At 52.7% G+C, this 24051-nt stretch overlaps 1 protein-coding gene across 1 annotated transcript; it reads right to left on the bottom strand.

The window, feature by feature from the left end:
* Positions 1–7617: 7617 nt before the first annotated feature.
* Positions 7618–8825, bottom strand: LOC144279182 (angiogenin-2-like). Its single transcript, XM_077840662.1, has 2 exons — positions 8780–8825; positions 7618–8267 (listed from the first exon to the last, which is right to left on the bottom strand). The coding sequence occupies exon 2, from the start codon at positions 8236–8238 to the stop codon at positions 7765–7767; it is 474 nt and encodes a 157-aa protein (XP_077696788.1). The 5' UTR covers positions 8239–8267; positions 8780–8825; the 3' UTR covers positions 7618–7764.
* Positions 8826–24051: the final 15226 nt, after the last annotated feature.

Raw genomic sequence — 24051 nt, 5'->3', positions numbered from 1 at the left:
TCAGATTTTTAAACATACTCTGCATGAGGAGCTACTATCCTTCTCAAGGCTGCTCTAACTTTTTGGAGTCGGGGAGAGGGGGCAGGGAATAGCCAGAGTGCAGTGCGCCCCGGCCAGACCCCTGATCTGCCCCCAATGGGCCCTGGGGGGGCAGAGAATAGCCAGAGAGCAGTGCGCCCCAGCCAGACCCTTGATCTGCCCCCTATGGGCCCGGGGGGCGGGGCAGGGAATAGCCAGAGTGCAGTTCACTGCGGCCACACCCTGATCTGCCCCAATGGGCCCTGGGGGGGGGGGGCAGAGAATAGCCAGAGTGCAGTTCACTGCGGCCACACCCTGATCTGCCCCCAATGGACCCTGGGGGGGCAGAGAATAGCTAGAGTGCAGTGCGCCCCAGCCAGACCCCTGATCTGCCCCCAGTGGGCCCTGGGGGGTGGGCAGGGAATAGCCAGAGTGCAGTGCACCTCGGCCAGACCCCTGATCTGCCCCCAATGGACCCTGGGGGGGCAGACAATAGCCAGAGCGCAGTGCTCCTCGGCCAGACCCCTGATCTGCCCCCTATGGGCCCTGGGGGGGGGGGCAGGGAATAGCCAGAGTGCAGTGCGCCCCGGCCAGACCCCTGATCTGCCCCCAATGGGCCCTGGGGGGTGGGCAGGAAATAGCCAGAGTGCAGTGCACCCCAGCCAGACCCCTGATCTGCCCCCAATGGACCCTGGGGGTGGGTGGGCAGAGAATAGCCAGAGCGCAGTGCGCCTCAGTCAGACCCCTGATTCCCCCATGGGCCCTGGGGGGGGGCAGGGAATAGCCAGAGTGCAGTGCGCCCCGGCCAGACCCCTGATCTGCCCCCTATGGGCCCTGGGGGGGGGGCAGGGAATAGCCAGAGTGCAGTGCGCCCCGGCCAGACCCCTGATCTGCCCCCAATGGGCCCTGGGGGGTGGGCAGGAAATAGCCAGAGTGCAGTGCGCCCCAGCCAGACCCCTGATCTGCCCCCAATGGACCCTGGGGCGGGGGGCAGGGAATAGCCAGAGTGCAGTGCGCCCCGGCCAGACCCCTGATCTGCCCCCAATGGGCCCTGGGGGGGCAGAGAATAGCCAGAGCGCAGTGCGCCTCAGTCAGACCCCTGATTCCCCCATGGGCCCTGGGGGGGGGGCAGGGAATAGCCAGAGTGCAGTGCGCCCCGGCCAGACCCCTGATCTGCCCCCAATGGGCCCTGGGGCGGGGCAGAGAATAGCCAGAGTGCAGTGCGCCCCGGCCAGACCCCTGATTTGCCCCCTATGGGGCCTGGGGGGGAGGTGGACAGGGAATAGCCAGAGTGCAGTGCGCCCCGGCCAGACCCCTGATCTGCCCCCAATGGACCCTGGGGGGGCAGAGAATAGCCAGAGTGCAGTTCATTGCGGCCACACCCTGATCTGCCCCCTATGGACCCTGGGGGGGCAGAGAATAGCCAGAGTGCAGTGCGCCCCGGCCAGACCCCTGATCTGCCCCCAATGGGCCCTGGGGCGGGGCAGAGAATAGCCAGAGTGCAGTGCGCCCCGGCCAGACCCCTGATCTGCCCCCAATGGGCCCTGGGGCGGGGCAGAGAATAGCCAGAGTGCAGTGCGCCCCGGCCAGACCCCTGATCTGTCCCCAGTGGGCCCTGGGGGGGGGCAGGGAATAGCCAGAGCGCAGTTCATTGCGGCCACACCCTGATCTGCCCCCTATGGGCCCTGTGGGGCAGAGAATAGCCAGGGTGTCATGTGCTCTTGGTACACCCCTGATCTGCCCCTACAGGTCCGAGGGGGGCAGAGAATAGCCAGCACCCACGAACCTGCCTGGTGACGGTGCTGAAAAGTGACATGTAGCGAACCCACCACACTTCAGCTCCCACTGAACACCCGGCTGCATGGGCGTGTGCCGGGGCAGTGAGGATGGGTGCTGCAGAGCCTAGATGGGACATGCAGCGGCAAAGTCAGGAATTACTCCAAGCGAAGTCTGTAAATAAAATAAAAATTCCATTTACAACACCACCGAGAAATTAAAATAACCCAGAGCCAAGAAGCTGGGCAGGCGGAAACTTACTGCTGTCTGCGACAAACGAAAGGCAGGAGACAGGCGGGCCCAGCCTGCCAACTAATCAAGCCGAGGCACCGGATTATCGCTGACGTGTGAAGGGGAGCTGCAGAATGATTTCCTAGCCCAGCAAGTGCAGATGTGAGGCCTCCAGCTGGGGCTGGAAAACAGGCTGATTCTTCACGCACATGGGAACAGGGGAAGGGGAAGCTTTCTGCACATGCACAGAACCAGCAGGCAGGGGAGGATTCAGCCAGTCCTCGGAGCCAGAGATCTGTGTTGTGCACAGCCGGTCAGAAGCTGGGCTGGGCTGGCTCTGCAGAGGATTTGCTGAAACCAGCTGCATCGTGGCTCTTCTCTGCCGCCCAGGGCCCACAAGGGATGGAGCAAGCCGGGCCTGCAGCACATTGCGCTGTGGCTCAGGGCCCAAATGGGGTGGATCACGGACGTGGCTCGGATACACTGCACCATGGCTATCGAAGACTTGCCCTTCGTTGGGGGAAATTCAGGCCCCAAGACAAAAGCTGGGCCCTCGAGCATCCCTGCACCCACTAATCACGCTCTGCTTTTATCACTTTTGCCCTGTTTTTCTTTTTTAGAAGAAACAATTTCCTTGCACTGTTCTCATGGAGCCCTCCAGGCCATGCTCCTGGACTGTGAAACGGGAGTCCAGAGTCTGTTTAGACCGGGAGCTCTTTAGGGTAAGGACCTTTTCCCACTCTGTGCCCACGCACCATGGGGCCCTCGACTCCACAATGGAGATTAGGCTCTGTCCCCAAGAGTGGCTAGCAATTGCCATAAAAAGGAGGCATCAGGTTTGGTAAATATTTACTGTTAGATGTCAGGGATCTGCCCATGATCTGCCGGTGCCCCTCAATCCTGACCCACCAGCTCTGCCCCCAACACAGCTTTACCGGCACCCACTCTATCCTGACCCACAGCCCCCTCCCATTCCTCCACACTGTCCCTCAGCAGCCACAATACACGTCTTTAACACACCAGTGACAACCATCACCACGGTCATTGGCCTCCGTGTTCTGTCCCCACACCCAACCCCTTATCTGCGGGTGGCTTTTATACTGTAGCACTGGCCTCCCCCCCCCACACTTAGTAAGGCAACTCCCATCTTTTCATGTACTGTGTATATATACACCTGCTCCTGTATTTTCCACCCCATGCATCTGATGAAGTGGGTTTTAGCCCACAAAAGCTTATGCCCAAATAAATTTGTGAGTCTGTAAGGTGCCACAAGGACTCCTTGTTGTTTTTACTGATACAGACTAACACGGCTGTCACTCTGTAATCTAACAGCTTGATCCGTGTGTGCACCCATAAATCCAAATCATGAACACAGCATAGTGTCTACACGGGGCAGAGAGGGTGAAACACTTCACAGCACATGACAGACACTGCAGCCTGTGGTTTGGGCAGCGAATCCAGCACCCCGGCCCCCACTCCAAATCCCCACGCTTGCTTCCTATCAGCCCTTGATTGCAGTCTGCAGGGGAGGAGAAGCTGGAGGAAACATTGTCAAATAGCCGCGGGGGGTCCTGAGGAAGGAGGAAGAGAGGCCAGATGGGCAGGGGAAGAGCCACCCTTCTGAGCTGGTTCATCTGCGGCTCCCGGCCCGGGGGAGGGCAGGGTGAGGTCTAGGGGATTAGGAGGTGAAAAGGCATCAGGGGCTTGCAGCTGATGGTGAACTGCGGGACAGGGCAGGGATTGAGCCCCAGGGCCTGGGGAGAAGGGAAGAGGGGAGACCTCAGGAGCCAGGGCAAAGTGGGGTGGGAATTAGAGGGAAGGAGGAAACGATCCCAGAGGTCTGGGGCTAAATGGGAGATATGGTGCTGGACGGCCCCAGGGGTTTCTGCTATGCCCCACTTGAAAGGTCACCAGCCGCCCCTGACCCCACTCCCAAGCCCCACTGAGCCACTCAACTTGTGGCCAAATTGTAACTGGTGCCACCTAGACAGGAAAAGTCCTTTAACCAATTCCCTACCCCCTGAGCTACCCAGTCCCCCACTCTGGGTTCACATCGGAGCCAGTGCCCCAGAAAGGGAAATGACCCATAATTCCTTTTCCTACCCTGGTCAGTGAATCATAGAAATGTCGGGCTGGAAGGGACCTCACGAGGTATCTAGTGCAGCCAGCCCCCTGTGCTGTGACAGGACCAAGGAAACCTAGATCAGCCCTGACAGGAGTTTGTCAAACTTGTTTTTAAAACCTTCCAATGAGGGGGAATCCACAACCACCCTTGGGAACCTCTTCCAGAGCTTAACTACCCTTACAGTCAGAAAGATTTCCCTAACATCTCACCTAAATCTCCCTCACTGCAGATTAAGCCCATTACTTCTTGTCCTACCGTCAGCAGATATGGAGAACAATTGATCATGGTCCCCTTTATAACAGCCCTTAACGTATATGAAGACTGTTATCAGGTCCCCCTCAGTCTTCTTTTCTCCAGACTAAGCATCCCTAGTTAAAGAAACTGGGCATGTTTAGTCCTTCCCTCACAGGTCAGGTTTTCTAAACCTTTGATGATTTTTGTTGCTCTCTTCTGGACTCTCTCCAATTTGTCCACATCTTTTCTAAAGTGCGGTGCCCAGAACTGGGACGCAGGACTCCAACTGGGGCCTCACCAGTGGCAAGTAGAGCAGGACAATTCCCTCCCGTATCTTGCATACAACACTACTGGTAATACACCCCAGAAAGATACTAGCCTTTTTTGCAGCTGCATCACATTGTTAACCTGGGATCATTCCCTCCTCTGCCGCCCCACACCACACCACACCACAACGACACTGCACATGGGAGCAGAGCACGGCGGTTAACAGGGGGAACAAGCAGCCATTGCACATCCCATCGGTTAGTGGAGTCACCACCCGTTAGCCCATTGCCCCAGCCGGGTTGTGACACTTCCCCTTTGCGTGCAGGGTTTCCCCCCCTGTCACGGGGACAGCAATCTGCCCCAGACCGCAAGGAGGAGTCCCCTAACGTCCTAACCACCAACCGACACTTGGCAAGCCAGCGGGACTGGGCAGCGTGGGACAGGCCCTCAGGCCTCGCTCCCTGCCCGGGATAGGGCTGGGGCCAGACCAGGCTGACGGGGTCGTGAGCAGCCCCGTTAAGGCCTGATCTGGGCCTGCCCCTGGACCGTGGGGGTGTCAAAGCCCCAAGCCCGTGAGGACCGGGGGACACTGCAGGGTGAATGGGACAGGAGCCAGCACAGAGGGGGCCTGGCAGGGACCCATAGCCGGTGCCAGTGGAGAGCAGTGGCTAGGAATCCGGCCCCTGGAGCCAGCCCCCCATGGTCATTATCTACAGGGTCCAGCCTGTTTTGGGGTGGGAGCCACTGTCTCACCCATGGGGAAATTTGAGATCATTCCTGGCCTTAATGTGTCTTTTCCACGCCCATTTTCACAAGAAGCCATGTAGAGCTGGGGTGTTCACATTCTGAATGACCCTCGGTGAATTTCCTCCTACCAGAACAATTCCTAGACTTATACATATTTTAAAGCCACAAGGGGCCATTCGATCGTCTAGTTGGATCTTCTGTATTACACAGGCCAGAGAATTTCACTCACTTCCAACGGCACTGAGCCTAATCACTTGTGTTTGGCTAAAGCACCTTCCACAAAGGTGTCTAGTCTGGATTGGAAGCCATCCAGAGATGGAGAAGGTGGAGTTTGTTCTCCTTGGTCATTTGTTTCAGTGATTCCTCATCCTCACTGTTAAAAACTGGTGCCTTATTTCTAATTTCAATTTGTCCGGCTTTAACTTCCAGCCATTGGTTCTTTTTCTGCCATTCTCTGCTAGATTAAACAGTTTTCTCTCCTTATACATTGTCATCAAGTCACCTCTCAGTCTTCTTTTAGATAAATTAACAGATCGAGTTCTTTAATTCTCTCACTTCTTCAGCCCTTAAATAATTTTTGTGGCTCTTTTCTGCACCTTTTCCCATTTTTCAACATCCTTTTCAGAAGGTGGACCCCAGGACCGGATGCAGTATTCTCAGTATGCCAGTATCGGTCCCACCAACACCGTACACACGGATAAAGTCACCTCCCTGCTCCTACAGTCTAAAATATGGCTGGAGTGAAACAACTGCAGAAGGAAAGGAAAGTGAAAGAGAGGGCTGAAAATCGATCTGTCCTCTATTTGCCTGCCAAGTCAAGAGATCAAGCGTCATTGTTTCCCTTACAAGAGCTGAGAATCATAGAATCATAGAATCGAATCATAGAATATCAGGGTTGGAAGGGACCTCAGGAGGTATCTAGTCCAACCCCCTGCTCAAAGCAGGACCAATCCCCAACTAAATCATCCCAGCCAGGGCTTTGTCAATCCTGACCTTAAAAACCTCTAAGGAAGGAGATTCCACCACCTCCCTAGGTAACCCATTCCAGTACTTCACCACCCTGCTAGTGAAAAAGTTTTTCCTAATATCCAACCTAAACTTCCCCCTCTGCAACTTGAGACCATTACTCCTTGTTCTGTCATCTGCTACCACTGAGAACAGCCGAGCTCCATCCTCTTTGGAACCCCCTTTCAGGTAGTTGAAAGCAGCGATCAAATCCCCCCTCATTCTTCTCTTCTGCAGACTAAACAATCCCAGTTCCCTCAGCCTTTCCTCGTAAGTCATGTGCTCCTAGGGTGACCAGACAGCAAATGTGAAAAATTGGGATGGGGGTGGGGGGTAATAGGAGCCTATATAAGAAAAAGACCCAAAAATCGGGACTGTCCCTATGAAATCGGGACATCTGGTCACCCTATGTGCTCCAGCCCCCTAATCACTTTTGTTGCCCTCCGCTGGATGCTTTCCAATTTATCCACATCCTTCTTGTAGCGTGGGGCCCAAAACTGAGTAGAGCAGGACAATTCCCTCCCATGTCTCACATACAATACTCCTGTTAATACACCCCAGAAGGACATCAGCCTTTTTCACAGCTGCAGCCCATTGTTGACTCGTTCAATGTGTGATCCACAATAACCCCCAGGTCCTTTTCAGCACGGCGGCCACCTGGCCAGTTATTCCCCATTTTGTAGTTGTGCATTTGATTTTTCCTTCCTAAGTGAAGTTCTTTGCACCTGTCTTTATTGAGTTTCATCTTGTTGGTATCAGACCAATTCGGCAAGGTCGTTTTGAATTCTAACCCTGTCCTCCAAAGCGCTTGCGACCCCTCCCAGCTGGGTGTCATCTGCAAATTTTATAAGCATAATCTCCACTTCATTATCCAAGTCATTAATGAAAATATTGAATAGTACTGGACCCAGGACTGACCCCTGAGGGACCGCCCCTCGATATGCGGTTATAGCTCCCAGTTGGACAACCACTGATAACTACTCATTCGGTTTTCAGCGCTGTTAGGGCTCGGAAAGAGAGACAGAGAGCGACGTCTAATTTCTCTGCATCACGTCCCCAGAAACACACACCCAGCCCGTCTGCATTTGCATGAATGTATTTTATTGCAGGAAATAGGAAGAGAATCCAACTCAGCAACAGCTACCACGGCTCAGCCTGAGACAATCAATTCCCCACATCACCCAAAGCAACGCGATAGAGGGTTGACTATACTGTGCAACGGGCACTAGGGGCAGCAGGGGGTGAGGGGGCATAAGGGGGGGCTGTACTACATAACAGGCAGAGAAAATGAAGAGAACTCTGCACCAAGAGAGGCAGCAGCAGAATGCGAGGGAAACCGGAGTGGCCTCCTCATCACCCCGTCAGATCTGGCTCTCGGCGAAATGCACGGGGAACCCTTGCTTGTTGCAGGCGATGACGATCATCCTGAAGTCAGCGGCAGCCCTGTATTCGCAGTTGTTAAGTGGTTTCCCTCCATGCCAGCTGCAGGTGGTGACCTGGAATCTACTGCGGCTCTGGCGCATGATCTGGCCACTCTTGGTTTGATAGTCCGTGCCTCCCTCGTCAGTGCAGACAGCTCTGATAGCTTTGCTGTTCGCGTGGATGAAGGTGTTCGGGTCCTTGCAGACTTTTTCCCCAGGATTTGGGTCCAACCTCCTCAATTCGTTCAACACGTAGTGCATTTGTTTGTTGCAGTACTTGTCGTTACGGCCTGTGGGATTCGCATCGACGTGCTGGAGGAGGAACTTCTGGTACTGATCTGCAGTAGCTGGTGCTCCCAACAGCACCAGTGCAGCAGCCAGCAGGAGCAGCACGGGGGTCCCTTTCAGAGCCATGGCTCCAGCCAGATGATCCTGAGGACACACTGAGAGACAAGAACAGAAGAGCTGCCAGACAGGGTCAGACCAAAGGTCCAGCTAGCCCAGTATCCTGTCTCTGACAGTGGCCCGTACCAGAGCTTCCGGCAGAGTGTACAAGACAGGGCAATTAAGGAGTGATCCACATGCATCTTCCACTCCCGGGTTCCGACAGTTGGAAGTTTAGGGATACCCAGAGTATGGGATTGTATCCCTTGGCTAATAGCCATTGATGGACCTATCCCCCATAAAATCTGATCCAAAGACCCCACTCCCCCTCACCCCAGAGCCACGAGAGGACTGAGAAGTCCTGAGTCCAGATCTCACCTACTCTTCCTTTCATCCTCTTGCCAAGATTCTGGTCTCAGCCCCCGCAGGGTCAATCCAGAGTCACCCCCTGGCTGAAGTGGGGTCAGGACTGGATTCTGCTCCCAGGCACCCTGGGGTCAATCCGCAGTGCCCTTCTTTCTGCATTTCCCGCCTGGCTGGGGTCTGTTAAGCAACAATGTTTTCAGCTTACCCAAGTCGTCGGACTCCCGACAGAGGGGTGGATCCAGCTGCCGACAGAGCTGAGAGTCCCTGAGTCTCCTTCCCCTTCGGTTGTCGTTATATAGAGCCTGACCAGGCGGTGGGGGTGGGGGAGGTGGGGTGGGGCAGCTTCTCCCACTGAGAGCAGGGAGATAGAGGGGAAGCAGGAATGGGGCAGGGTCCTGTTATTGGAGTCCTGTGACACTGTGAACCCCACAGCCCCTGGTGAACCTGCCTCTGTAACCCTCAGCCCAACGCTATTCCTGAGCTGGGGAGAGAACCCTGGAGTCCTGACTCCCAACTGCCCCCGTTCTAACCCACTAGGTCCCACTCCCCTCCCCGAGCCAGGTTAGAACCCAGGAGTCCTGGCTCCCAGCCCCTCTAACAACACAGTCCTGGTTGTTACAGGTTTCACCACTAATTGGGAACCCTGGGTACCCCATAACCACAAGCCCACAACCCCAGCCAGTCCCTCCCTGGGTTCCCTGCCCTCTCTTGGGTTTGTGTCCTGCCCACTGCTGGTGGGGGCTGGGAGCCAGGATTCCTGGGTTCTATCCCGGGCTCTGGGTGAGCAGTGGGGTCTAGTGTGTGTTTGTGAGGTTATGAGACAATGTCCCTTTGGGTCACTAGCTAATACCCCTCTGTGCGTGTACAGCGTGTCCTCTCATTACGTGGCACGGCAGACAGCCCTGCTATAGTTCAGGTTAAAACCAGCTCTCTGATTTAAAGCTCAACTTTCCGAAGTGCTCTAAAATCCAGATGGTTACTCAGCTTGTCTTGAAATTTGGTGTGGGTCATGGGAGTGTGGGAGGGCTAGCTAGCTAGGGTTAGTGACCCAAGTTTAGGGTCCTTTGAGAAAGGGGTTCCCCAGATACAGCCCCACCCCTGAACAAAACAGCCTGTCTTGAGGTGCCTAAATTTTCCAGCTTTGTTCAAAGATAAGACTCAAACCCAGGCCGTGATCATCACACCAGGGTCTCAGTACCCCACATCCCCAGAGGGCAGGCCACACACTAGCCCTTTGGAGGAACAAAATTGAGAACAATATGAGACAGAGAGTTTGGCTCTCATGATAGGCACCGAATACGCCTAACGCTCATGCCCCAAACAGATAATACTGAAATGTGCAGAGAGGACCAAGCTAGCCAGCCCTACCGGGCTGGACCGCAATGCTTCCAGAGGGATTAGTGTGGACATGGCCGGGCTGGCTGGACCCAGGGGGCAGGCCAGGCTGGCTGGTTACACTGTTGATGCTGGGTTTCTTCTGTGTCTTTTCCCCTGACCAGCCCGGACCCCGCAGTTAACAACCAAGGAGGGGCTGGCTCCAGGGGCCGGATTCCCAGCCACCCCCCCTGCAGTGTCCCCCGGTCCTCACAGGCTTGGGGCTTTGACACCCTCCACAGTCCAAGGGCAGGCCCAGATCTGGCCCTAATGGGGCTGCACACAACCCCGTCTGCCTGGACCGGCCCCAGCCCTATCCCGGGCAGGGAGCGAGGCCTGAGGGCCTGTCCCACGCTGCCCAGTCCCGCTGGCTTGCCAAGTGTTGGTTGGTGGTTAGGACGTTAGGGGACTCCTCCTTGCGGTCTGGGGCAGATTGCTCTCCCCGTGACAGAGTGGGAAACCCTGCACGCAAAGGGGAAGTGTCACAACCCGGCTGGGGCAATGGGCTAACGGGTGGTGACTCCACTAACCGATGGGATGTGCAATGGCTGCTCGTTCCCCCTGTTAACCGCCGTGCTCTGCTCCCGTGTGCAGTGTCGTTGTGGTGTGGTGTGTTGTGGGGCGGCAGAGGAGGGAATGATCTCAGGTTAACAACGTGATGCAGCTGCAAAAAAGGCTAGTATCTTTCTGGGGTGTATTACCAGTAGTGTTGTATGCAAGTTTCGGGAGGGAATTGTCCTGCTCTACTTGGCACTGGTGAGGCCTCAGCTGGAGTCCTGTGACCAATTCTGGGTGCCGCACTTTAGGGAAGATGTGGACAAACTGGAGAGAGTCCAGAGGAGCAACAGAAATGATCAAAGGTTTAGAAAACCTGACCGGTGAGGGAAGGTTGAAAAAACGGGGCATGTTTAGTCATGAGAAAAGACGACTGAGGGGGGACCTGATCACAGTCTGCAAATATGTGAAGGGCTGTTTGAAAGAGGATGGGGATCAGTTGTTCTCCGTGTCCACTAAGGACAGGACAAGAAGTAATGGGCTTAATCTGCAGTAAGGGAGATGTAGGTTAGCTATTAGGAAAAACTTTCTAACACTCATGGTACTGAAGTTTTGCAACAGGCTTTCAGGGGAGGTCGCGGAGTCCACATCATTGGAAGATTTTAAAATCAAGTTTGACAAACCTCTGTCAGTAATGCACATGGGAACACATAATCCCAACTCTACATATGAAATGATGGGGTCTAAATTAGCTGTTACCACTCAAGAAAGAGATCTTGGAGTCATTGTGGATAATTCTCTGAAAACATCCACTCAATGTGCAGCGGCAGTCAAAAAAGCAAACAGGATGTTGGGAATCATTAGGAAAGGGGTAGATAGTAGGACAGAAAATATCATATTGCCTCTCTATAAATCCATGGTACGTCCACATCTTGAATACTGCGTGCGGATGTGGTCACCCCACCTCAAAAAAGATACATTGGAATTGGAAAAAGTTCAGAAAAGAGCAACAGAAATAATTAGGGGTATAGAACAGCTTCCATATGAGGAGAGATTAATAAGACTGGGACTTTTCAGCTTGGAAAAGAGACGATTAATGGGGGATATGCTAGAGATCTATGAAATCATGACCGGTGTGGATAAAATAAATAAGGAAGTGTTATTTACTCCTTCTCATAACATAAGAACTAGGGTCACCCAATGAAATGAGTAAGTGGCAGGTTTAAAACAAAGAAAAGGAAGTGTTTTTCCACACAACACACAGTCAACCTGTGGAACGCTTTGCCAGAGGATGTTGTGACGGCCAAGACTATAACAGGGTTCTAAAAAGCGCTAGATAAGTTCATGGAGGACAGGTCCACCAATGGCTATTAGCCAGCATGGGCAGGGATGGTGGCCCTAGCCTCTGTTTGCCAGAAGCTGGGAATGGACGACAGAGGATGGATCACTTGATGATTCCCTGTTCTGTTCATTCCCTCCAGGGCACCTGGCATTGGCCACTGTCAGGAGACAAGGTACTGGGCTAGATGGATCCTTGGTCTGACCCAGTAGGGGCATTCTTATGCTCTTATGTTATGTTCTTAAGACACCTCTTACTATTTAGTTTATACAAGAGAAGGGTATTATCGCCTTTAATCTCTCACTCTACGGCCTTTTTTTTTTCTAGACCACAAATCATCTCGACAGAGTTTCTCCTATTTGCTAACATCCTTTTTCAAATGTGGACACGGCACTGAACTCGGGGTCCAGTAATGAGCTCACTGCGAATACTTTATACAGAGGGCCAGCCTTAGGGAAAATTGGGTGAACTTGTATTTTGGCGCCCCTGATCCCCACTGCCTCCCCAGGCTCCCCACCCACCCCCGCATCGCCCTGGCCCCCGCTGCTTCCCCGGGCTCCCCACAAGGGTTGGCAGCCCGAGGGGAGGCTTGTGACAGGAGGGCAGCAGAGGGCTGTGGTGGCAGGGGAGCATGGTGACCTGAGAGCCCTGGAGAGGGGAGAGGGGACCAGAGGAGTTCAGCTAGAGTCTGTACACCCCCTGCTGCCCCTCGTGCCCATTATACAGTGTAGCCGCCCCTTCCCCACCCCACCCTCTGCCGCCCCTGGTGCCCACCATACAGTGCCCAACTCCACAGCAGTGCCCCCTTGCCGTGACACAGCACCTGGCCTCCATCCTGGGCTCCACCCCTCCCAGCCCTTTATACAGACTGAGCCAGTATCTTCACCCCTAGTCCACAGGTGTGGGAAATCGAGGCAGAGACGGGAACATGAGAGAGCCCACAACGCTCATTGCAGCCAATAGGAGAGGGAAATATTCCCAGAGAAGAGCCCCGTGACCCAGAGCTCTGAACTGGTACATCAGGGGTTATGGGTTCAATGCTTACTCAAGCCTGGGTGAATCATCTCGGGGAGGTTTCACCTTTCACTGCTTCCTATGCATGTGTTGGTGTCTATGCTGCCCTCTCAAAAGCCAAGCATCTATCACTCTGGCAGGAAAGCCGGGATACGGAGCACCCGTTTCTTTAGGGGAACGTGTAAGAACCCTGCAGCATCAAATATGGCATGATCTGCCCCCACATTAGGACTTAGCCTGATCTCTACTAGCTAGAGATTGGTTTAAAACAGGGGTGGGCAAACTATGTCTGGGGGGCCGCATCTGGCCCTTCGGACATTTTAATCCTGCCCTTGTGCTCCCGCTCCAGCCAGGGAGCAGGGCTGGGGGCTTGCCCCACTCCACACGTGCCGTGGCTCCGCATGGGTCCCGGAAGCAGCAACATGTCCCCTCTCCAACTCCTATGTGTAGGGGCAGCCATGGGGCTCCGCCTGCTACTCCCGCCCCAAGCGTGACCCCTACAGCTCCCATTGGCTGGGAATCGCGGCCAATGGGAGCTGCAGGGGCGGCGCCTGCGGATGGGGCAATGCGCAGAGCCACCTGGCTGTACCACTGCATAGGAGCTGGAGAGAGGACATGTTGCTGCTTCCAGGAGCTTCTTGAAGTAAGCGCTGCCTGGAGCCTATACTCCTGACCCCCTCCCACTCCCCCAACCCCCTGCCCCAGCCCTGATCCGCCTCCCACCCTCCAAACCCCTCAGTCCTAGCCCACAGCACCCTCCTGTACCCGCAACCCCTCATCCCCAGCCCCTCCCCAGAGCCCGCACCCCCAGCCAGAACCATCCCCCCCCCGCACCCAACCCCCCTGCCTCAGCCTGGAGCCCCCTCCCATACCCACATGAGCATTCATGGCCTGCCATAAAATTTCCATACCCAGATGTGGCCCTTGGGCCAAAAAGTTTGCCCACCCCTGGCTTAAAACTTGAAGTACAAGGTTTCATCCCTTCCAGTATTTGTTATCATAATTAATTGTAACTCTGTACATTACTGTTATCCATAGAAGTGTCCAGTTCCTTTCTGAATGTTGCTAAGTTGTTGGTCTCATCAATGTCCTGTGACAAGAAGTTTCACAGTCCAATTACACCTTGTGTGGAAACAAAGTATTTCCTTTTATCCATTTTCGATTTGCCATCTTCGGGTTTCAAAGAACATCCTCTTGTCCTTGTATAATGAGACAGGGAGAAGAGAAGCTCCTGATCTCCCTTCATTAGATCAGTCTATATTTTATATTGACAGCTATACCAGATCTATGCATCTATCCATCCCTATAAATGCCCATCCATTCCTATAAATGCCCATCTATCCAGCCATCAATTTAAGTATCTACCCCTATAGATACAGACCATCAATCGGGCTCTGTTTAGTTTTGAGAAGAGAAGACTGAGGGGGGACCTGAGAACTGTCTTCAAATATATTAAGGGCTGTAAGAAAGAAGACTGTGATCAATTGTCCTCCATGTTCACTGAAGGTAGGACAAGAAGCAATGGGCTTAATCTGTAGCTTGGGAGGTTTAGGTTAGATATTAGGATAAACTTTCTAACTCTCAGGGAGGTTGAGCTCCAAGGGAGGTTGTGGGATCCCTGTGACTGGAGGGGTTTAAGAACAGGTTGGACAAACACCTATGAGGGATAGTCTAGGTTTCCTTGGTCCTGGCTCGGCGCAGGGGGCTGGACTTGATGACCCCTCACGGTCTTCTCCTGCCCTAAATTTCTATGATTCCTTGATCTGCTCCCTTCTCTTTGGTGTATAAACAGTCTCATAAACGCAGCCTTAAAAACAGGGCTGATTATTCTGCCTCATTTAGCCACTGAGCTGCCTGATATTACAGCTGCTGAACAGTGGCCAAGAGTCAGTTTGTAAGCAGAGGGCCATCATATGGCATCCCTTGCAAAGGAGAACGAGTGGGCATTGCTTTGTATCAGCACTCCTTACCATCTGCTTTGCCCTGGTTCTCAAGGTAATCTCCCTGCAGCCAGACACCTGGCCAGACAAATTTCTGGCTTGTGGGGGATCCAGGTGCCACAGTCACACAAATAATTAATTACAGTTCTCTCCCTCCCTTTGCATGGACCCATATCCTGAACACTTCACAAGCAGATTCTTTATTCCAGGAATTTCTTTTGCTTTCCTGCTTGTATCTACACGGCTGAAAACACCAAACGTTCTCCCTGAAACTTGAGTATTAGAAGCACCTAGACTCTCCAACTGGGCTTTAGTGTCAGGTGCTGTACATACATGGAAGGTATTGTCTACACAGCAAAAGATGTGCACAGTCTAGCCTATCTGAGCTAGCTTGAACGCATCTTGTGTGGGTAACAATAGCAGTTGAAGACAGCACAGTGTGGGCGTCAAGCAGGCTCACAAGCTGAGTATGTACCCAAGGTCCACGCTGAGGTTGTGTTACTCGCACTGTGGCCCTCACTGCTCTTGTTACCCAGGCTACCTCAGATAGGCTAGACCAGGGGCGGGCAAACTTTTTGGCCTGAGGGCTGCATCGGGTTTCTGAAATTGTATGGAGGGCCGGTTAGGGGAGGCTGTGCCTCCCCAAACAGCCAGATGTGGCCCGGTCCCTGCCCCCAATCTGACCCCCACTGCTTCTGGCCCCTTGATGGCCCACCCAGGACTCCTGCCCCTAACTGCCCCCCGCTGCCCCATCCAACCCCTCCTCTCATTCCTGACTGCCCCTCCCGGGACCCTGCCCCATGCAACCATCCCTTCTCTCTGTCCCCTAACTGCCCCTGGAACCCCCGCCCCTGACTGCCCCCCACTGCCCCACCCAACCCCTCCTCTCCTTCCTGACTGCCCCCCCGAGACCCCTACCTTATCCACCCCTCCTGCTCCCTGTCCCCTGACTGCCCTGAACCCTATCCACACCCCTGCCCCCTGACCACCCCCTGAACTCCCCTGTCCTCTATCCGATCCCCCCACCCCCCCGCTCCCTGCCCCTTACCGTGCTGCCTGGAGCACCAGTGGCTGGCGGCGCAGCTGCACCATGACAGGCAGCCAGGCCGTGCAACACAGAGCCCCTGGTCAGGCCGGGCTCTGCAGCCCCCGCCCAGAGCATGGCGCCAGCTGTGCAGCGAGGTGAGGCTGCAGGGGAGGGGGAACAGCAGGGGAGGGCTGGGGGCGAGCCTCCCAAGCCAGGAGCTCAGAGGCCAAGCAGGAGGGTCCCGCGGGCTGTAGTTTGCCCACCTCTGGGCTAGACAGTATGCAGCTTTTGCTGTATAGACATGCCCAGAGTGACACTCCCTGCCTTGGAGTGCTCACAGTCTAAATAGACCAGTTCCCCCCCATCCTTATTCCCATTTTACTGTTGGGAAACTGAGGCCCTTAGAGATGAAGTGAATTTCTCAAGGTCCCTCAGAAAGTCTGTGGGAGAGGCAGGAACTGAACCCCGATCTCCTGGGTCCCAGCCCAGTGCCTTCACCTGTTAAACCTTGACAACAATGCTGAGTAACACATTCTTGAAAGACAGTGTGATTCGTAACGTGCTGGTGGTTGTTCTGTTGCTGGGCGGCATTATTAGCATAATCCTCACTTTAATTATGGATCAATTTTTTATAAAACTTCATATTTGTTCCCTTGAGAGATCTCGGCGTGTTGCCCTAGTTTTGTTGATGAACGATCTGATTTAGCAAGTGCTGTTCAGCTGAGCCTTAGACCTGCTCCAGAGCCACGTGGTGCGAGCTGCAGACATCCCTGAGCTGCCTGGACCCAAAGAACGCGGCAGGCAGAAAAACAAATTAAAAATGAAATTAAACAAGCAAATCAAGTAGTTTGGTCCTCCAGGAGACACTGGGAACCGCCCCGACACATCCTAGTAACTAAATGCGGAGTGATATTTACTGCAGTGTGTGTTAAGGTAGCACCTGCAACCCCGCGACATGGCTCAGAGTCCCGTGGTGCTGGGTGCTGTGCAAACACAGGACAAAAAGACGGGCCCTGTTCCCAAAAGCTTAGCATCCGAGACAGCTGCAGTGCTGATGTCACTACCTATCATGCTGACCAAGACTGCCTCATTGGTTCCTGGTGCTCCCTCCCCTCCATCTGTCGGTATCCACTTGCTGTCTCTTGTCTCCTACTTACATTGCACTGAAAGTTAGAGATACCAGGCGGGGAGGCGGGGCTGGAAAACAGGCAGGACTTCCCTCTCTCCCATCTCCCCTCTGTTAGGCTCCCAGTTAACAATCAGACTGATTTATAGGCCCATGTGTTTATGTCTCACGAGGCCTTCCCTGCTCGTTCACGCAGGGGAGGTCTATGCTGCAGACAGGACTCTATGCCGACACAGCTTCTCAGCAGAGACACCGCTTGCACCCACAGGAAGAGTTTTTCTGTCGCTTTAGGGACACCACCTCCCTGAACAACAACAGCTATGTTGATAGACGCACTTGCCCACTGACATAGCAACATCTACACTGGGGATGGGTTGGCATGTTAGGCAGGGGCCTGGCTTTTTCACACTGTGACCGATGTAGCCATGCAGAGCTGACTTTTCCATGTAGGCCCAAGCTCAGCACCCGCTGGGGCTGGGAAGCTGTCCTGGCTGGGATGTCACCGGTTGAGAGCCCCGTGTTCATTCTGTCCGTCCCCAGACACTTCAGAGGATCCCACAGGGCTCTGCAGAGTCAGAGCTGGGAAGCGTGAGACTGTCTCGAATTGGAAGCCTTTGTGGTTCACGGTCTCCGGGCAATTTCACCTTCATTTATAGCTCACCATAGTGTGGGGCACTTCCCGTGCAAAGACAGCTCATAGACTCAGATTTCAAGGTCACGAGGGACCACTCTCCATTGAGTCTCTGATCTCCTGCATAACACAGGCCAGAGGTTTTCACCCAGCAATTCCAACACCAGCGTGGCATGTAGAAAGAGATCCCCTATCTCGATTTAAAGACCCCAAGGGACAGAAAATCCACCCCGTCCCTTGGTAAGTTGTCCCAATGGTTAATTAACCATCTGCACCTCATCGCTAGCCTGAATTGGTCCATCTTTGGCTTCCATCTGTTGGATATCATTCTGCTTTTTCCTGCTAGATTAAAGAGCCCGCTGGTCTCAGAAATCTTCTCCCCACCTAGGTATTTCTAAAGCAGGATCAGCGCATTGCCAGCTGCACATTCCTTGTGGTGCATGAACTCTGGAAGAGTTTTCCTATCACAACTTCTGTACACGGAGGCCCAGCCCTGGGGTGATGAGTGCTTTAGAAATGCAGGTGGGTGGAAAAGCCGACAGATACATGTCCCTCGTCGCCATCATAAGTATCTGGGTAAACAGAATAGAGGGTCCTGTTCTCAAAGGAGACCGTGACGTTGACGAGGATGATCTTTTTCTGGGCCTCGTCGGTGACGACCATGTCAGGTCGCAACTGGCTGTCGGTACTGGGGATGGCGCAGTTCATGGTGACCTCCCCCAGGAGCGGTGTGATGGCTTTCACCAGGTGGTTCACCAGGATGTGGTGCGATGGCTTTCACCAGGATGGTGTTGTGAGGCAGCTGCCAGGCTCTGGAGTGGGGCTTGCAGCTGCACAGGACATGGGGCAGGGTCTGCACAGGACATGGGGCAGGTAGCCGCACTTCCTGCAACGCTTGTCTTGGTTCCCGTGGCGGACAGCTCCGTTGAGCGGGACGCAGTTGAGCCGGGCGCGGTGGATGAACCGCCAGTCAGCGAAATGGGTGAAGTCGCCCCAGACGAGGAAGTGGTTGCTGGCGTCCCACTTGCCGGTCAGTTCGAAGGCTTTACCCTGGTCCGGTTTACGCTTCAGGGTTTCCATGTACAGCAAGTGGATGGCTGCCTTCAGGGTCCTCTCCAGCATGCCCCTGGCACTCGGGGTGACGACGGTGTTGTCCTCAGACCTGATCTGCGGCACCAGGACTCCCAGCTCCTGGCACTCCTCGCACCACTCCCAGCGGCAGCCGATGCACTTCCCCAGGCGACACGTGGCGTTGCGAGCGCGGGATCACAGTGAAACGATGTCGCTCCCGTCCCGTCTGAATTCGCCGTCCAGGGAACCGCTCAGGAAGGTGGCGATGTCTTGGCTGGAGGGGGCTCTGCCGATCCTCTTCTTTGTCGTGTCATGGAGGGCGCTCGACGCGATGTTCCGTACCATGGTGTCGGGACACGTCAGCAGGCGGAAGGCGCGGGTGATCACCGCGATGTCACACAGGTCGCCCCTGCGGGGGACATGGGCACCGCCGTGCCTGTGGGTGATGTAGATCAGCTCGTTGCTAGCTCTCTGGGGAAGGAACAGCCACACTAAAGTGAACCGTAACCCGAGGCCAGCCCAGGTTGATCACTTTGGCAAAGCAGATCTTTCTGCTGAACACCAGGACAGAGTAGGCGTGGCTATGCAAAGATGGTCTGCTCCTGAAGTCATTGCCCCCAATGCGTCACTAGATGTAAGGGGAGAGCTCATTCAGACCCTGCTTACAACCCAATGGTGAAATTCTCCCCTCTAGGGAGGGAAGATGAGGGCTGCACAAGGAAGGCGTCCCACTCAAGCCTCTATCACTTTGTAGGGTCCTAGGTGCAACACCAGAGGAGTCCATTGCAATCATCTAGCCCCGTGGTTCTCACCGGGGTACACGTAACCCAGGGGGTACACAGAGGTCTTCCAGGCGGTACATCAACTAATCTAGATATTGGCCTAGTTTTACAACAGGCTACATAAAAAGCCCTAGTGACGTCAATACAAACTAAAATTTCATACAAACAACAACCTGTTTATACTGCTCTATATACTATCCACTGAAATGTAAGTACAATATTTATACTGCAGTCAATTTATTGTATAATTATATGTAACAGTGAGAGCGTCAGCAATTGTTCAGTAACAGTGTGGCTGTGACCCTGTTGTATTTTTCGGTCTGATTTTGTAAGCAGGTAGTTTTTAAGTGAGGTGGAACTTGGAGGTACACAAGGCAAATCAGACTCCTGAAAGGGGTACAGTAGTCTGGAAAGGTTGAGAGCCACTGATCTAGCCTGACCAGTCCTGCATCACACAGGCCAGAAAAATCACACCAAGAATGCAGATTCCTACACCCAGCCCATAACTGCTTGTTGAACTAGAGCATGTCTTTTATAAGGAGACACCCAAACTTGATTTAAAGATTAAAGCAACAGGGAATTTATCAGCTCCCAGGGAAGTTGTCCCAAAGGTTAATTAACTTCACTGTTAGAAACTTGCACTTCATTTCTAATCTCAATTTTTCTGCCTTCAGCTTCCAGACATTGGAATTTGTCCAGCCTTTGTCTGCTAGATTACAGAGCCCTCTGGGGTCAGAAATGTCTTCCCCAGGTAGGTACTTTAGTGGGGCATAGAGTGTACAGGAGCGAATTTTCCCCCATGAGGTTGTGGCTCTGGAAAGTTACGTGGATGGAGAAGGGTGCTAAACCTTCCTGTCATTTGGCATCACCTTCATAGGTGATCTGCTGACATCCTGGCTGTGTCAGTCTGTATCCCAAAGGGAAGCAAAATGGTTCGCCTAGGGCTGGCTTTGGTAATGTTCTGAGTTGAGGCATCATTTATAAAAATCACTTTCCATAGCAAGTCGCAGATTGGGTCAAGAGACCTAGACACACACTTCATCCTCTTCTGTATCACAACATCCTCTGTAAGGTCTTTGCTACAGATGCATCTTGCAACCAAGTTATGCAAGAACACGGCTGAGATGCTCCTTAAATGGAAAGAGGACATTTACCCCAGGCGCGTCCGTACAAGGCAAATGTTCCAATTTGTTTTCATTTCAGCCCTGTTCCTCGGGCTGAAATGAAATCTGAATGGCTGGTCAGGTGGAATTGCTTCCTTAAATGCACTAGCTCCCTCCAGGGCAGCCTGGTCCCTCGGCTCCCCAGATGGAGAGGCTGGTGACTCAGCCTTTTGACTGTCAGAATAATGAACGTTCTCTTTCTGCATGACACGTGGCCTTTGAGCTAGTGAGGAGTTAGCATCCCCAGTGCCTAGAGTTACTCCCGGCTCCCCTTCCCACCCCTTTAGTGCTGTCTTTTGACGGTAAAGTTCCAGGCACCTTTAGAAATGCGTTTGTTACTGTGTGCCCTCCTGCTTAGGCTGGGAAAGGCTGTTGGTTTTGCAGGATTCTATTTAATTGTCCTTCCTCTGAGTACCTGCCTCTTGCTGTCGCCTGCATTCCAAATTAGCTTCCACTGATCTCACAAGGGTGCTGGGAGGGTTTTAAAGAGGGGGGAATGAAATATCCATGAAACCCTCCCTCATTTCCCAACCAACGAGCCAGCTGGTCAGAATTTTCTGAATTTTGAAATCTCTGATATTTTGAAGCTGAAACTTCAAAAATTTGGGGAAGGAAAATTTTTGAAGAAAAAAAAAATCTGCAAAGTTCTTTCCCCAATTTTCCATCACACTGGAGAGTTGCCCTAGACTGTGGTCCCTGGGTTTGGGAACTGGTCAAGGACTTGCGAGAGCTGGGTTCAGTTTCTGTGACAATGGACCACTTAGGGAAATGTTTTCCAAAGTGCCTAAGGCCTGAACAACGCTAGGAAGTTATAGTGAGACAGCTACCTCAGGCAGGGGTGTGATTTTTTTTACCAGCATAGCTGTACCAGTGCAGTGGTGCTTACATACGGCGATTGCAGGGAGCCAACTTGTATAGACTAGACAAGGCCTTAGGGATTTACGAACCTAAGTCCCATCTTCAGAAGTGGCTCGTAAGTTCCATTGACTTTCAATGACATTTAGACTCCTAAGTGTCCAAGTTAGGATTAAAGATTGTGAGGTATCTGATATTAGGGCATATAGGGTCATAAAAGTACCTATGGCCAGGTCTACTCAACAGACTTTTGCTGACAGTTACATCAGTCAGGGATCTGATGAGTAGAGCTGAGTGAATAATGGGTTTTTTGGCTTGGGGACAGAACCAAAATATCCAGTAAGTAAACATAAAATTCCAGTTTAATTTGAACCAAAACCAATTTAAAAAAAAATGTTCATTGAATAAAAGCAATTAATTTTGGATTGACCAAAACATTTTGGTCAACTCTAAACACATTTTTCCACCTGTTTTTTTTTTTTGTTTTGATTTGGCTGGTTTTGGGTAGTTCTCACCTTTTTGGTGTGTGACTTGTTTTATTGGCTAAATCTGAAAACGAAAGGCCATTTCATGAAGAAAAGTCATAATGAAATGTTTTGACTTTTTCAAAATTTATTTCCTCAGGCTCCTTTTGGCTGAAACAATTCATTGAATTGACTCAAATTCACAAACAGTTTCCGAGTCCTGAAAAAACGGATTTTTCAGAAAAATTTCTCCTTGCTGAAAAAGTTTTGCCCAGCTCTGGTGAGGAGGCGTGATTTGTGACCAGAGCCATGCCAGCAACCCCCCATATAGACACATTTATACTGGCAAAAGTGCACTTTTGCCAGCATGACTTATTTCTCTTGGCCAGTCTGTAATCAGTTATATTGGGGAAAGTGCACTTTTGGCCAGGATAAGCTGTGTCCATTCTAGCAGAGTGAGTTGCCGGTATAGCACACTGGTATAGCTGCACCAGCAAAGCCCTTTGAGTATAGACCTGACCTTGGACAGGTGCCCTGTGGCAGCAGGGGAGGAGGGCATGTTGATATCTAGCCAAAACAGACTGTTTCACGGCTGTTACACAGGATGAGACTGAGCGAGCGCAGCCTGAGCGCTGATAAGCGTCTGCCTTGTCAAGAAAACTAGCTCAAGTTTTGCAATGAGACAAATCACTAGGAAAATTATTCAACTTATCTTTAATAACTCACTACGTCCAATGTTCCCAGTTAAATTGCTTTACACCTCATCAGCCCGTCTCACGAGGAAATGACAAAGCGTGAGATATCAAGCAGGCAAAAGCCCAATTGTTGGAGCAGAAAATGATAATGCCAGCGCGACGGCAGCGAGAGTGGAGTAAATATTGATTTTCGTATATGAAAGAAAGAGATCTTTATGGACGGGGAAGATTAAAAGAATAAGCCAGCCATACAAGCTCCTGCTCCAACTGATGTAACATTCCCACCAACCAAAAGATTTCCAGTGCAGAGTAAATAGCTCTCTGCAGCTACGGTAGCCACACGTGTTTGGCTGTTCGCAGGGCATTAGCAGGCCTAATATTCTGAGGCCCTGGTACCGCTGCATGCAGCAGGTCTCCATCAAATTGGGAACAGCACAGTTATTGGAAAAGGAAATATTACATAATGACGGGGCCCTTCTCAGGATGTGAAACAGCCTCCTCACCTGCACCCGGGTGAAAACCGGGCTCCAGGAAACAAGGGTAAGGAGACATTAACAAACAATCCATGCAAAGGAAGGAGTGTTGAACACAGAAATCTGTGCAGCAGAAACCCTGGTGTTCAGAGAAAGCTGGGGTCAGACTAGGAATTCTTTATCTAGGTTATGGTAGTGTCTCTGCCCCGAGGTCTCAGCACATACACAGAGCAACCCTCATCAAGGCCCCGTCACACCGGGCACTGCACAGACCCAGAGTAACCGAGATTAGGGCCCCCTCGCACTGGGCGCGGCACATCCATGCAGCCTGATTATGCTTTGTATTAAAATGGCATCAAGAGGTTCCGACTCGGGATCAGAGCCTCCCTGGCCTGGGCGCTGGATACACACACAGTGAAAAGAAACTATTTGCCCCAAAGGGCTTAAAATGTAAGTGAGCAATGAGGGAGAACAGGTGGAGGGGGGACACAAGGTACCAGTGGGAGGCAGCCCCCGCCCAGACAGCTGACAATCTAAATAGACAAGTGTTATTAACCCCATTCAACAGCTTTTGGTGGGGGAGAACGGTAGGGTCCAGGGAGATGAAGTGACTTGCTGAATTAGCCAGTGTCTAAAGTGCTAGCCCTGTGCCTGGAAGCAAGGCCTCCTAATAGCTTCATCTGGAGTCAGTCACAGCCCTGGAGGATCAGCACCCAGAGCACTTTTATTTTCGTACTGAAATATGGGCTTAGCTGCCTGACATTAGCCTCAAAAGACTGAAGTGTTTTGCCCCTAGCTGCTTCACGCCACCGCAGCCCTCCACACACCTCTTCCTCTGCGGTGGGCACGAAACAATGAAATACAATCTAACATTCCGCAACACCAGACAGCCAGGGAAATTTCTGCCATTCACCGGCCAGATAATTCAGTCTGCCCTCTCTTCCCCACAGTGGATTCGCAGCAGGTGTCTGACAAGGAAGCGGTGCCTGCTCTAAAATGATCTGTCTCTGAACCACTGTTCCAAATAC

Source organism: Eretmochelys imbricata, chromosome 23, assembly GCF_965152235.1.
Source record: "Eretmochelys imbricata isolate rEreImb1 chromosome 23, rEreImb1.hap1, whole genome shotgun sequence".
NCBI classification, from domain to species: Eukaryota; Metazoa; Chordata; order Testudines; family Cheloniidae; genus Eretmochelys; species Eretmochelys imbricata.
The sequence above is the reverse complement of the archived record's forward strand: the minus strand, read 5'-3'. Positions and strand labels throughout refer to the sequence as shown.

Bases quoted from the DNA above. Each gene is read 5' to 3' on its own strand.
- LOC144279182 (XM_077840662.1), bottom strand. From the start codon at position 8,238: ATGGCTCTGAAAGGGACCCCCGTGCTGCTCCTGCTGGCTGCTGCACTG.